Source organism: Etheostoma spectabile, chromosome 22, assembly GCF_008692095.1.
Source record: "Etheostoma spectabile isolate EspeVRDwgs_2016 chromosome 22, UIUC_Espe_1.0, whole genome shotgun sequence".
Classification (NCBI taxonomy): domain Eukaryota; kingdom Metazoa; phylum Chordata; class Actinopteri; order Perciformes; family Percidae; genus Etheostoma; species Etheostoma spectabile.
This window is the reverse complement of record NC_045754.1, coordinates 15,081,013-15,094,010: the sequence shown is the minus strand read 5'-3', so window position 1 is coordinate 15,094,010 and position 12,998 is coordinate 15,081,013. Positions and strand designations below refer to the sequence as shown.

Sequence of the window (12,998 nt, the reverse complement as noted above, 5' to 3'; positions counted from 1 at the left end):
TTTTTTTTTTTTTAAACCTAATGTGTTTATTGCAACTGAAAGAGTTATTTAAGTGAAACAATATCGCAGCTGCGCTGTGTTTCCTGCCATTTATTGGAATGCAAACTAGCTAGCTAAGTTACTGTCGAAACTCTGCTAGTTCTGTTAGCACGTTAGCTAACAGGACAGGTAAGCTAATGTTATCAGGGCTGCCACACACATACGCATGCGCCAAGATTGCGAGTCTTGGGCATGTTCAAAATCTTAATGGTTAACGTTAGCTCTTTCTGTTGTTACATTGTTAGTGTGCAGCATTGTGAAAGTACAGGTGTATCCCTCATGTACAAACAGGATATATATGTTGCTAACATTTCCTTTTTTGTTTTTAATCAAATATTTAAGCATTAAAACAAGCAGCATTGTGACGAGCTTGTACTCCTGAAATCAATTTGTGTCCCTTTCTTGTCTGCTGTGAGATGTTGCAGAGGAGAAGGAGGATTCTGATGACGAGCACAGTGACGATGAGGAGGAGGAGGAGGAAGGTGACGGCACAGAGGTGAAAGAAGAGAATGGAGTTCTGGTTTTGACCAACAACAACTATGACACTTTCATGGAGGGCAGAGACACAGTTCTGATTGAGTTTTATGCACCATGGTGCGTCTTTGTATTCCTCCTGGCCGTTCCACATTCACAAAGATTTTACGGCATCCCTCTTACTTTCCATATCCCTGCAAGCTTTGTAATATGTCTGTATTCGTTGTTTTATCCTTTTTAGGTGTGGCCACTGCAAACAGTTTGCCCCAGAGTATGAAAAAATTGCTCAGACTCTTAAGGAGAACGACCCTCCTATACCTGTGGCCAAAGTGGATGCAACTGTAGCCAGTGACATAGCGAGCAGGTTCGAAGTGTCTGGCTACCCCACCATTAAGATCATGAAAAATGGGGAAGCTGTGGACTACGACGGAGAAAGGACAGAGAAGGGTAGGGACATTTAATTAATTTAATCATCACGTCCTTTCAAACCAAACCTGATCTCCTTTTTTTTTTTTTTATTAAAGTTTTGGCTGTAATATGTTGAATGCTTGTGTGTTGCAGCTATTGTCGCCCGGGTAAAAGAGGTAGCTCAGCCAGATTGGAAGCCCCCTCCCGAGTCCACTCTGGTGCTGACCAAGGACAACTTTGATGAGACGGTTAACAATGCTGACATCATCCTGGTGGAGTTCTACGCTCCATGGTCAGTCACTCTGTTATACAATACAAATGTACAATAGTCACTGTTTTGTTGGCTTTAAAGTGACGCACTGAAGTCCATTGCAGTGGTAGTTGAGTTTTTCAATAGCTGCTGTTAATACTAATAATATTATACTATAGTAATACTAAAGACTAATAAATGTTCCTCATTGGCTGCCTGTATAACTTCCCTTCAGGTGTGGACACTGTAAGCGTTTGGCTCCAGAGTATGAGAAGGCGGCCAAGGAGTTGAGCATGCGCTCTCCTCCCATTCCTCTGGCCAAGGTGGACGCAACAGTTGAGAGTGAGATAGCCACACGTTTTGATGTCACCGGCTATCCCACCATCAAGATCTTCAGGAAAGGCAAGATGTTCGACTACAACGGGCCCAGAGAGCAGCATGGTAGGTGGACACCATCGACACTAATATGAGCCGCTGGTTTCTCACACTACTGAATGGCCTGAGGCCCAAATAACACAACGTGTGTTTGTTAATTTGTGGAAAAAAACAAAATGTGGTATTAAAAGGACTTTGCCTTAACTATGTTATGTTGGTAATATTGCCAGCCCTAGTTTGAATGCATGCAAGTCTGTGTGCACCTTACCGCTGGTTATCCATCTCAGTTGATCAACCTCTTTTGTCCCTTCTAGGCATTGTCGACTACATGAGTGAGCAGGCAGGGCCTCCATCCAAGCAGGTCCAGGCAGTAAAACAGGTGCAGGAGCTCATCAAGGATGGGGACGACGCTGTCATTGTTGGTGTGTTCTCCAGTGAACAGGATGCAGCCTACGAGCTCTACATCGAGGCCTGTAAGTACCATGAGCTTGGAGTTATGTTCAAGTTATTCGTGTGTGACTATAGCAGAGGTTGCTTGAGTTGAGTAATCATCATAATGTCAAAGTTCTAATCTCTGCCCGGACATGTGGCTAGTATTCTCATTGCTGTCTGTCCTGTAGGTAATGCACTGAGGGAAGACTTCACCTTCCGTCACTCCTTCAGCTCTGAAGTGGCCAAACTGCTCAAAGCTTCTCCCGGTCAGATTGTCATCGTTAAGCCTGAAAAGTTCCGCTCAAAGCACGAGCCAGCGTCACACACACTCTCAGTGGAGGTACCGCTTATTTATGTATTATTTAGTTAATTTTTCCCCACTGGTTGTGATTGAGAATTGGTGTCATAGGGTATGAAACTCAATCATACATGACTGCTTTATTTCAGTTTCAGTATCCTTGGGGGGGAAAAAAGAATAGAATAGACTAGCAATAAGGGGTTTAACCTGGCAAGTGATTGAGACTCTTGAATAAAATTTGATTTATTTGGAAGAGTCATTTTTGTTCTAAACAGTCATTTATTACACAGGGTGCTACATTGGTGTCAGAAGTGCAGGAGTTCTTCAAAAAGCATGTGACTCCTCTTGTGGGCCACAGAAAACCAAGCAATGATGCCAAGCGCTACACCAAGAGACCCCTGGTGGTCGTCTACTATGGAGTTGACTTTAGCTTTGACTTCAGGAAAGGTGAGTTTCTCTTATTTCAGAGGTTAATGGTTTTGGCTGGGATGTTACTAAACAGCTAGTAATAGGAGAATAAATTGTACACGAAATTGTATTTTTATGACAATGCTTTTGACTTTTTTTGACATACTATACTTTATGATTTTATGACTTTTTTTTTTTTTTTGGCGTACTATGACATGACTTTTTAAACATGCTATTACTTTTATGACTTATTTCAAGATACTATACTTTGACTTTTTTTCCCCCACATACTATACTAAGACTGTTTGTTTATTTTGACGTGCTACACTGACTTATTTTTTCGCAACATACTGATTGTTTGTTTTGACATACTATAACTTTTAATTTTATGACTTTTCTCAACGTACTATGACTTGTTTTTAGACTTACTATCTATGACTTTTTTGAAACTCACTATACTTTTTCGACAGTATTAACTACAACTTTTAATTACTTTCTCCCCAAACTGACTTTTTTTGTTTTTTCCTAGAATATGACATGTTGACATGTTTCAACTTACTATACTATGACTTGACATGACTTTTTATGATTTGACATGCTGTAACTTATGTTTTTTGACATACTATGTACACTTTTTAACAGCTTACAGTAAAAGGATTTTTTTTGTTTTTGACATACTACACATGGACATTTTATTACTTAAACATTTTATGACTTAACAGTTACCACCTGTGGAGGATTTACAATAGTCTTTTTTTTTTTAGCTACGCAGTTCTGGAGGTCAAAGGTGCTTGAGGTGGCCAAGGACTTCCCAGAGTACACATTTGCCATCGGTGATGAGGAGGACTATGCCGAAGAGCTGAAGAGCCTGGGCCTTAGCGACAGTGGAGAGGAAGTGAACGTGGGAATTCTGGCAGAGGGAGGCAAAAAGTTTGCCATGCAGCCAGAGGAGTTTGACGCAGACGTGCTGAGAGACTTTGTTATGGCTTTCAAAAAAGGTGAGGGTGGAGTTGTTGTCTTCGGAAATTTATTTAAATTTTAAAGGATGGCTCATATGAAAGGAGTGGCTTGTGTTAAAACAATTTTATGAAAGCCCAACTTTTTTTTGAAAGCATTTAATTAATTAGATTTTCTGCCATAATCTATTCCTTGCATTAGTAGACTATTTCATTTGATCATAATTCAGAATCATCTTATACAATATGTCATAATTAACACTTAAGTCTAGCGCTGACCAAAACCTTGAAATACACTTAGTGAATGATAAATGTGGAGGAAAATGTTAAGAGAATAATGTTGTGCTCAGTTTAAACTGTTAGCACTAAAAATGCTTTCTCATGTCAACAGGAAAGCTGAAACCCATAATCAAGTCCCAGCCAGTGCCAAAGAACAACAAAGGACCAGTTAAGGTTGTAGTAGGAAAGACCTTTGATGACATCGTCATGGATACACAGAAGGACGTCCTGATTGAGTTTTATGCTCCCTGGTGTGGCCACTGTAAGAAATTAGAGCCAGACTATTTGGCTCTGGGCAAAAAGTACAAGGGGGAGAAGAACCTGGTGATCGCCAAGATGGACAGCACAGCCAACGACGTGCCACACGAGAGCTACACAACGGAAGGCTTCCCCACCATATACTTTGCCCCAAGCAACAGCAAGCAGAGCCCCATCAAATTTGAAGGTGGAGACAGAACAGTAGAGGCCTTAAGCAAGTTCTTGGAAGAGCATGCCACAAAGCTATCACAGAAGAGAGACGAACTTTGAAAGCATCTCTCGAGTAGTACTTTGACCGTACTCGGGCCGTCTTAGGAGGCCACTGGGAAGGTGAAGGGAACACTGGAGTTGAATGGTGTTACTGAGTTGCTGTGATTGATTAATCATTTTTTTTAGTTTCTGTTCATTCCAAGAGATTCAGCTTTCTTCTGTTTCTAAAAGCATGTAAGCACTATCAAAGATTTCAGTCTTTTTTAAATAAAACTAAAAATGATGACAGCTTTGTGGGCTAGTGCTCAAATGTGACTCTTGTTACTGTAAATCCATACAAGCTAGAACATGTTTTGCATATTTTAAATATAACAGCTGGCATTGCATACATTTCACAAAACAGGTGTTCCAGAAATTCAAGTGTTTTTTAATCACATTTAAGAACAAATTTACATGTTGGTAATAATACAATAGCTACAGTCTGAGGCTGATGCATTATTTACAGCTAGTCGATCAAGTTATTAAATTGATATACTTCCAATTAAGTTGGCTGAATGAGTCTTGGCAAGTCAGAAGATGCACCTGTAGCTGTGACAAGGACATCTTAGTTATCTTAAATACTTCAGATAACATGCACTCAGCAGCACTAGGAACATTACAAACCTGGCTAGGTAAGGCTTTATGAAGTACTACTGAACATAACCTCTTCACATGCTGAACGTACATGAGCAGGGCATCCTTAACAAGGAAGTGTTCAAGGTTTGTCACTGATGCAGACCAGTAAACCTCTGATCCACTGAATTACAGCCTTGAGGTGAGAGATGTGTATTGCAGGAGGAGATCTGCTGCAGTCAAAGTCTTTTTGCTTACGAAGGTTTCCAACTGCACTGGTTGAATTCTGGGAAGGTGCATCCATGCTTATCTCCTTTGGCATATGATTTACTAGACAATTCTTTCCAAACTGTAATATGCCTAACTTAAATTGGCAAAAATTTAACAATGATTTTCAGACAATCCTAACTGGCTGGTAGCCTATAATCATTTTATTTTAATTCCAACTTTAGTAATGAAGTAATATTTTGCACTGGTTGTGCAAGCTGCATGTATGTAACAACTGATATTTTCCATCTACGTCAAGGAAAAGTTGTTTGGAAAAAGTCAATGCTTTTTTGTTTTACTATTGACTGCAGCCTTACTGCTGCCTCCTTCACACAAAGGCACTTAAAGATACTGGCACTGATTGAGTTGGTCTCCTGATAGTTATGAAAACTCTTGTGTGAACCGCACATGGAAGGCACTGATCTTCTGCAGTACAATCTTCAGCTTCTCAGTTGGAGGCAAGATTGTCATCCTGGACAACGGCAGGAGGAAGGGTGTGAGTTATTGGCAATACTGTCACAAGTGTAAAGAATTACTTTCATAAATTTAATCCAAATATGTTTCATGATCATTCTGCTATCATGACCTAAATGGATTTAAGAAGCATACTGCTAAAGATTCACTTTTTACAATAATACAGAATTGTGCAAAGGAAACAATCTTGTCCGGTTTAAATGACCAAAAGAAAAACCTCTTACATGTACTGATTACAGCACAGGCTTTTTCCACCATGAAGTTAAGGAAGAATAAACAGTTTAACACAGAACAGAGATGGTTCAGCTGCACTAACCTAAAGTGGAAGGTTCCCTCTCTTTGGCCAAAGCCACTACCTGGCACCAGGCAGATACCCTCCTCCTCCAGCAACTTCATGCAGTAGAACATGTCTGGGACCTGGCCTTCCTCCTGTGGATGGATACACGTTTGTTTTTTTTTTTTTTTTTTAAATATACACACACACAGACAAGTAAATTTGGATGAGGCTTATTCCTGAGAGGTTGTGGTGTGTGTCTATCAGACCTTTGCCTTGTCAATGGCCTTCTGCGGTAGAGTGATGCGGGGGAAGGTGTACATGGCCCCCTGCACAGGGTTACAGGTGATGCCGGGTACTTCATTGAAGATCTGCTCTGTCAGCCTGGCCTTCTCTGCTAAAGCTGCCAACACCGCTGTCCGCTCCTGAAGGGAAAGCAAAAGTTTTAAAGATTTATGGTGTATATTCTTGTGATTATCTTCAACATCCTGTAATTAACATTTCCATGCTGGTAATAAAAATTTGTCTTGCTTTCATTTTCTACATTCTAAAGTGGGTTTACAGTTATGTCAATGTTATACTGTATATTACCACTTAAACCAAATCCTTTGAAACATGTTATAAAAAAGTCAGTATAGTTTGCCATTAAAAGTATAGTGTCCTTAAAAAGTCATGTTTAAAAAAAAAAAAAAAAAAAGGTGTGTCGATAAACGTCACACAGAGCCATAGTATGTCAAGAAAAGTGGACAAAAAAAAAAAAGTCTAGTAAAGTAAGTATGTTTGAAAAAAAGTCAAGGCAGCATTGTATAGTATGTCAAAAAAGTCATAGAGTATGTCAATAAAGTGGAAAAAAGTCATAGTATGTTATCATTGTACAACAAAAAGTGGAAAATTCATAGTATGTCAAAAAAGTCATAGTATAGTATGTTGAAAAAGGGGAAAAAAGTAATGGTATAGTATGTTGAAAAGAGTAATAGTATAGTATGTTGAAAAAAGTCATAGTATGTCAAAAAAGTGCACAAAGTGATAGTATATTATGTCGAAAAAAGTGGGACAAAAATCGCGGTATAGTATGTTGAAAAAAGTGGAAAAAGGTCATAGTATGTTGAAAAATAAGCCAAGAGTCATTATAGTACGACAAAAAGTGGAAAAAAGTCATAGTATGTCAAAATTAGTCATAGTATAGTAAGTTGAAAAAAGTGGGAAATATTCATGGTCTAGTAGGTGGAAAAAAGTCATAGTATAGTATGTCGTAAAGAGTAATAGTAGTCAAAAAAATGGTAAAAGTCATATTATAGTGTGTCAAAAGAAAAGTGGAAAAAAGTCATAGTATGTTGAAACAAGTCATAGTATGTTGAAATAGTATAGTAAAAAAAGTAATGGTATAGTATACTGAAAAAAAGTCATGGTATAGTAAGTCAAAAAAGTGGAAAAAGAGATAGTATAGTAAGTGGAAAAAGTCATGGTATAGTATGATAAAAAAGGGGAAAAAGTCATTATAGTACGACAAAATGGAAAAAAGTCATAGTATGTCGAAAAAAAAAAAAGTAATGGTATAGTAGGTTTAAAAAGAGTCATAATATGGTATGTCAAAAAGAGTAACAGTATAGTACGTTGAAAAAAAGTCAATCGTAGTATGGTATGTCGAAAAAACTGGTAAAAGTTGGAAAAAAGTCATAGTATGGTATGTTGGAAAACGTCATAGTATTTCAAAAAAACTGGTAAAAGTTATTATAGTGTGTCAAAAGAAAAGCGGAAAAAGTCATAGTATGTTGAAACAAGTCATAGTATGTTGAAGTCAAATAGTATAGTAAGTACAAAAAAAGAAGTAGTATAGTATATTAAAAAAGGCTTATGTATGTGGAAAAAAGTCATGGTATAGTATATTGAAAAAATTCATAGTATAGTATGTCGAAAAAGTGGAAAAAGAGTCATAGTATAGTAAGTGGAAAAAGTCATGGTATAGTAAGTAAAAAATGAGTTATCGTATAGTAAGTGGAAAAAAGTCATGGTATAGTATGATAAAAAAAAATGGAAAAAGTCATAGTGTAGTAAGTGGAAAAATTCATAGTCCAACAAAAAGTGGAAAAAAGTCATAGTATGTCAAAAAAGTGGGAAAAAAGTAATGATAGTATGTGGAAAAAGGTAATAGTATGTCAAAATTAGTCATAGCATAGTAAGTTGAAAAAAGTGGGAAATGGTCATGGTAAAATAGGTCGAAAAAAGTCATAGTATAGTATGTTGAAACAAGTCAAATAGTATAGTAAATCCAAAAAAGTCTTATGTATGTGGAAAAAAGTCATGGTATAGTATATTAAAAAGAGTAGTATGTCAAAAAAGTGGAAAAAGAGTCATGGTATAGTAAGTAAAAAATGAGTTATAGTACAGTAAGTGGGAAAAAAAGTCATGGTATAGTATGATAAAAAAGTGGAAAAAGTCATAGTATAGTAAGAAAAACGTCGTAGTGTAGTATGTCAAAAAAGTGCACAAAAGTCATACTATAGTATGTTGAATAAATGTCTGGTATGTCGAAAAAAGCCAAGAGTCATTATAGTACGACAAAAAGTGGAAAAAAAGTCGTAGTATGTCAAAAAAAGTCATAGTATAGTATGTCGAAAAAGTGGGAAAAAAAAGTAATGGTATAGTATGTTTAAAAGAGTCATAGTATAGTATGTCAAAAAAAAGTCAATCATAGTACAGTGTGTCGAAAACAAACTGGTAAAAGTCATATTATAGTATGCCAAAAGAAAAGTGGAAAAAAGTAATAGTATGTTGAAACAAGTCAAACAGTATAGTAAGTAGGGCTGGGCAAGTTAACGTGTTATCGCGTTAACCAATTAATTCATTAACGCCGACAATTTTTTTTATCGCGCGTTGACGCAGTTTTTATCATTTCTTTATTATTGTAAAATTTTGGAAACAAAAAGTGGAAAAAAGTCGCAGTATAGTATGTCAAAAAAGTGCACAAAAGTCAAAACTGTTATGATTTTACATTATAAATAAATTGAAAAGTATGTCATAAGAGAACAACAATGTCAACAACCCTTAAACTAACCCTGTCAAACAAAGGCATACTACAACATGTTATTTAAAAAGTCGTAGTATATGACATTTAAGACTTAAGTAAAATTAGTATTTTTCCAGACCTTTATAAACGTGTTGTAGGAAGGCTCATCAGGCTGTGGGGGGTTGACCACCAGGTCAAGGAGAGCCTGTCCGGGAACGGGGGGGCAAAGACGCACAGACACCAGTTTTGTAAGTTGGACCTTCACGTCAGGGTCCATGTTAATCACTTCCATGTAGCCTCCACGGAATCCACACCTGACAAAAGCAAACAGATGAAAGGAAGTATACTCACAAAGTATATTCTCAGTAGAGGTGTTGTACACATCACCTATGGGAGCTTGGTTTTTAGAAGTAACACCTCCCTGACTTTAAATATAAATATACAAGAAAACCTTTTGCATGTTTCATACACGTATTGTCCGTGTGTGTTTCTAGCTACTCACTCGCCCATGTAGCATTTGGAGGTAGAGTGGAAGGAGGCCATCTCCACTGTACTGGAGTATGCTGGTCCCATCTCAAACAACACCTTCTTAAAGGAGTGAAACTTACAGCCCTCTGCATACACATTATCCTGGTAGACCTGACATAGAAAAACAGCTTATTAAAAAACACATTATCCAAAAAGATGAAATGTGCAATTAGTATTTCTTCAATAGTTTACTGAAAAGGGGGCTTGAAGAGCAAATGTGCTCATTGCAAATTATTTACTGTATTTAACTTCTGTAGTAATAAATTAAGTGAGAATAGGTTACCATGTTCAAAAATTACTCCTATTAATTTTTTTTTTAATCTGTTGTCAATTTGAAGTGTATTCAGTCATCCACAAGGATGATAGATACGTAAAGTTTTGTCTTTACTTTTTCAATTTGTATGATCATTTTCAAAGCTGTTGTTAGTGGTGGTGGTGTTGTTGTTGTACCGGACGGCATTATGTTGAGGTGTTTTGTCAACCACTGTTTAGTGTAAATGTGTCAGATAACAAGCAGAAAATTGTTACGCTGCTCTGCACGTGGGTGGAAATTTCTAAGGTTTTTATAATTGTGGTCACATCCCAAACAGTGATGCAGTCAGCCTTTTAAAAACAGTTCATTTTGCTGTTGAACACAGAAGAAACTAGAAGTGAAATGAGATTGGTGTATTACTTCATCAGCCATGAGGAAGAGATGCTCCTCTTTAGCAAATTGGATCACATCTTCGATGCACTGTCTGCTCTGGACCTGACCTATCACACAGGGAAACCACTTGTTTGTGATGTAAGTCAATGAATGTAAGTAAAAATGACAATTGTAGCATTTAAAAACCCACATACACTGCTATCACCGCACATACCAGTGGGGTTTCCGGGGTTGATGATGCAGAGGACGCGGGGATTGCAGTGCTGCCTAGCTGCATTGACGGCTCTCTTGAGCTCTGTGACATCCAGACTCCAACACTTGTCCTCGTCCAGATAGTAACTGATCTGCACGGCACCCAGGTCTGCCAAGGCGGCCGAGTACAGAGGGTACTGGGGGATGGAGATCATCACTCCTGTCCGGGTACGGCCTTCGCCACACACCAGCAACTTTAGCATGGTCTGGAATTAGGAGCAAGGAGATAGGAAAGGATGGGGAGGGGAAGAGAGAAAGGATGAAAGTTGAAGTGGTAGAAGTAATGGAGGACAAAATGTGGGAAAACATACAGTATATTGACTAGCAGGATGTTCCTTTGAAAAGCATCTTCAGCAGAGCTCCAAATATGCGACCCAACATTTTCATTGGTCTGTCTGTGTGCATGTGTGTGTAGAGTTGGGTCCAGACAGGAGGCTAAAGCACCCCTAAGTGTTACCCAACAGAAAAGGACAGAGGAGCGATTTGCTTGCTAACCGCCATTGAATAACTGCAATTCTTCCGTGAACAGCCATGCTACTCCTCGTCCCTGAAGTAACATTTTGTGGCGCTTTGCGGCCCTTACTAAACCATAGCCCAGCTTGATCTGCTCTGTTCAATGTGCCGGGATCTGTAAAAAAAAAAAAAAAGATGTATATATATAAAAAAATAGACTATGCATCACAAGCATTGTCTAGTAGGGCTGTACGATTCAGAAATTGTCAGGATTTGATTTCTGATGTATGTGTAGGTTGTGTGATTTCTGTAAGCTACTGGGACAAATACTGTATCTATCATGTGATTGCAGTAAACATAAAATATGAATTGATTTTGAATCGGTAGAGCTTGAATTAAGATTCAAATCGTTTTTGCACACCCCTATTGTCTAGGGTGGCCGTGGTCAGCTGCGCTCAGTGGAATCAAATATCTCCACGGGTTGAAGTGAAAATAAGACATGCACATTTAAAATAGTATTCATTATTCAGATAATATTAATGATACAAAAGATCTATTTTCTATTCTAGATTAAAATTATGTCTAACCCCTGCTAAAATTCTGAACACTTTATCAGAGTTAGCACAGCTGTTCCGCTGAAGTTGAGATGTGATTCTGAAAAAAATAATTTATCCTGTTAGCATTGTGTAGATATATAACACACAAATATGGCAATAACATTTGAGCCATTATAATCTAATAACGCTTAAAAGGTTTTATTGCTGCACCCAAAAGCCACGGTGAAAAATCTTTGGTGAATCTAAATGAAAAAGATAAGCGCACCAGTGCAACCAATAAAAACAATTAGTCTGGAGCTCTGTACAGTATTTAATAAGGTGGATGTGTAACCAATCAGTTCTGGCGATTTTGTACCTATACAGTTACATAATGCAAAACTGAAAAAAACTTGCTGGAGATGGGCAGAGAACAAACAAACACCTACACTTAGGGCTGGGTGATATGGAGAAAATCAAAACATCACACTATTTTTGACCAAACACCTCAATATTGATACCGCAACGATATTGTAGTGTTGACTAATGGTGACACAAAAATATTGAAACAATGAGATTTTTAATAAATAATCATCAGTAAGGTGGATATAATGACTAAGTGGGTAAAGGCAAATCATAGAACAGTTACAACAGTCTGGTAAGTGCATAAAATGACATCCCTTTACTGTAATGCAGCCTTTAAAACCAGGAAAAGACAACACGTATTACAATATTCAAAATCTAAGATGATTACTAGTCTCATATCACAATATTATATCAATATATTGCCCAGCTCTACCTACACTGACAGCCAAATGTCACAGTAACACTGTAGGCAGTATCTTGTAGTTTTATAGTTGAGTGCATCTTAACGTCTTTCAGTAACATAATTAGGTTGCATAAAACAAGAGAAAGCTGTATTGACAGAGACAAAGGTCTGTGGGCGGAGTAAAGTCATAGATGTGCAAAGTACAGCGGAGTATATAATTAACAGAAGTTGAACAAAAAAGATTAATTGGTCAACTATACCAAAACTATGTCACTGTCTGTCTGGAGAAGAGACAATTTAAAATGTGTAACCCATACCACAATGGCATCACTGGCTCCAGTGGAGAGGTAGATGTTGTCAGGGTTGGAGGGGATTCCACCATCTCTCTTCTCTATGTAGCGCGCCACATCCTGACGAACGCACTCAATGCCCTGGCTAGCACTGTAGGCCCCTTGAACACATGAAAATGAACTTTGATTCAAAACAAAACACACTACATTGATCAGTTGATGCTCTGTTTGAATATCCTACAGAATGTCCAAATAAATTATTAATGAAATGGAGGTGGATGCTGGTGACGTGGTGCTGGAAGGAGGGGGTACAAATGTGGTTGGTGGAGCGAGGGGGGAGATGACTGACCTATACTGTGGCCTCCACAGGCCTCGAGAATACGCCGCGCTCTTTGCTTGGCATCCTCTGGAAACTTGTTGTCATCCAGGAGTTCAGGGTAAGAACACAGAGCCAGGACCTTAGAAAGGAGGAGAAATAAAAGATCTAACAGGCACTATGGTACATT

General features: G+C 38.0%; 2 protein-coding genes across 4 annotated transcripts in view; one reads left to right on the top strand and one right to left on the bottom strand.

Moving 5' to 3' along the window:
• Positions 1-4,675, top strand: part of pdia4 (protein disulfide isomerase family A, member 4) — a 4,993-nt gene extending 318 nt beyond the window's left edge. Inside the window, exons 2-10 of one of the 2 annotated variants that reach the window (XM_032503490.1) lie at positions 465-633; positions 755-960; positions 1,075-1,213; positions 1,407-1,612; positions 1,861-2,019; positions 2,167-2,318; positions 2,567-2,723; positions 3,449-3,682; positions 4,032-4,675. In XM_032503490.1, coding sequence (XP_032359381.1) covers positions 465-633; positions 755-960; positions 1,075-1,213; positions 1,407-1,612; positions 1,861-2,019; positions 2,167-2,318; positions 2,567-2,723; positions 3,449-3,682; positions 4,032-4,447 — 1,838 coding nt within the window. In that variant the 3' untranslated portion in view covers positions 4,448-4,675. Of the gene's footprint in view, positions 1-455; positions 634-754; positions 961-1,074; positions 1,214-1,406; positions 1,613-1,860; positions 2,020-2,166; positions 2,319-2,566; positions 2,724-3,448; positions 3,683-4,031 lie in introns of both variants that reach the window. The other variant, XM_032503489.1, reaches the window with a different exon arrangement.
• Positions 4,570-12,998, bottom strand: part of si:ch211-217a12.1 (alanine aminotransferase 2-like) — a 27,050-nt gene continuing 18,621 nt past the window's right edge. For both annotated transcript variants that reach the window (XM_032503494.1, XM_032503493.1), the window contains 9 exons: positions 12,842-12,950; positions 12,520-12,653; positions 10,410-10,653; positions 10,223-10,302; positions 9,524-9,660; positions 9,161-9,335; positions 6,284-6,439; positions 6,057-6,169; positions 4,570-5,738 (listed from right to left, as the gene is read on the bottom strand). In XM_032503494.1, coding sequence (XP_032359385.1) covers positions 5,648-5,738; positions 6,057-6,169; positions 6,284-6,439; positions 9,161-9,335; positions 9,524-9,660; positions 10,223-10,302; positions 10,410-10,653; positions 12,520-12,653; positions 12,842-12,950 — 1,239 coding nt within the window. In that variant the 3' untranslated portion in view covers positions 4,570-5,647. The remainder of the gene's footprint in view (positions 5,739-6,056; positions 6,170-6,283; positions 6,440-9,160; positions 9,336-9,523; positions 9,661-10,222; positions 10,303-10,409; positions 10,654-12,519; positions 12,654-12,841; positions 12,951-12,998) is intronic.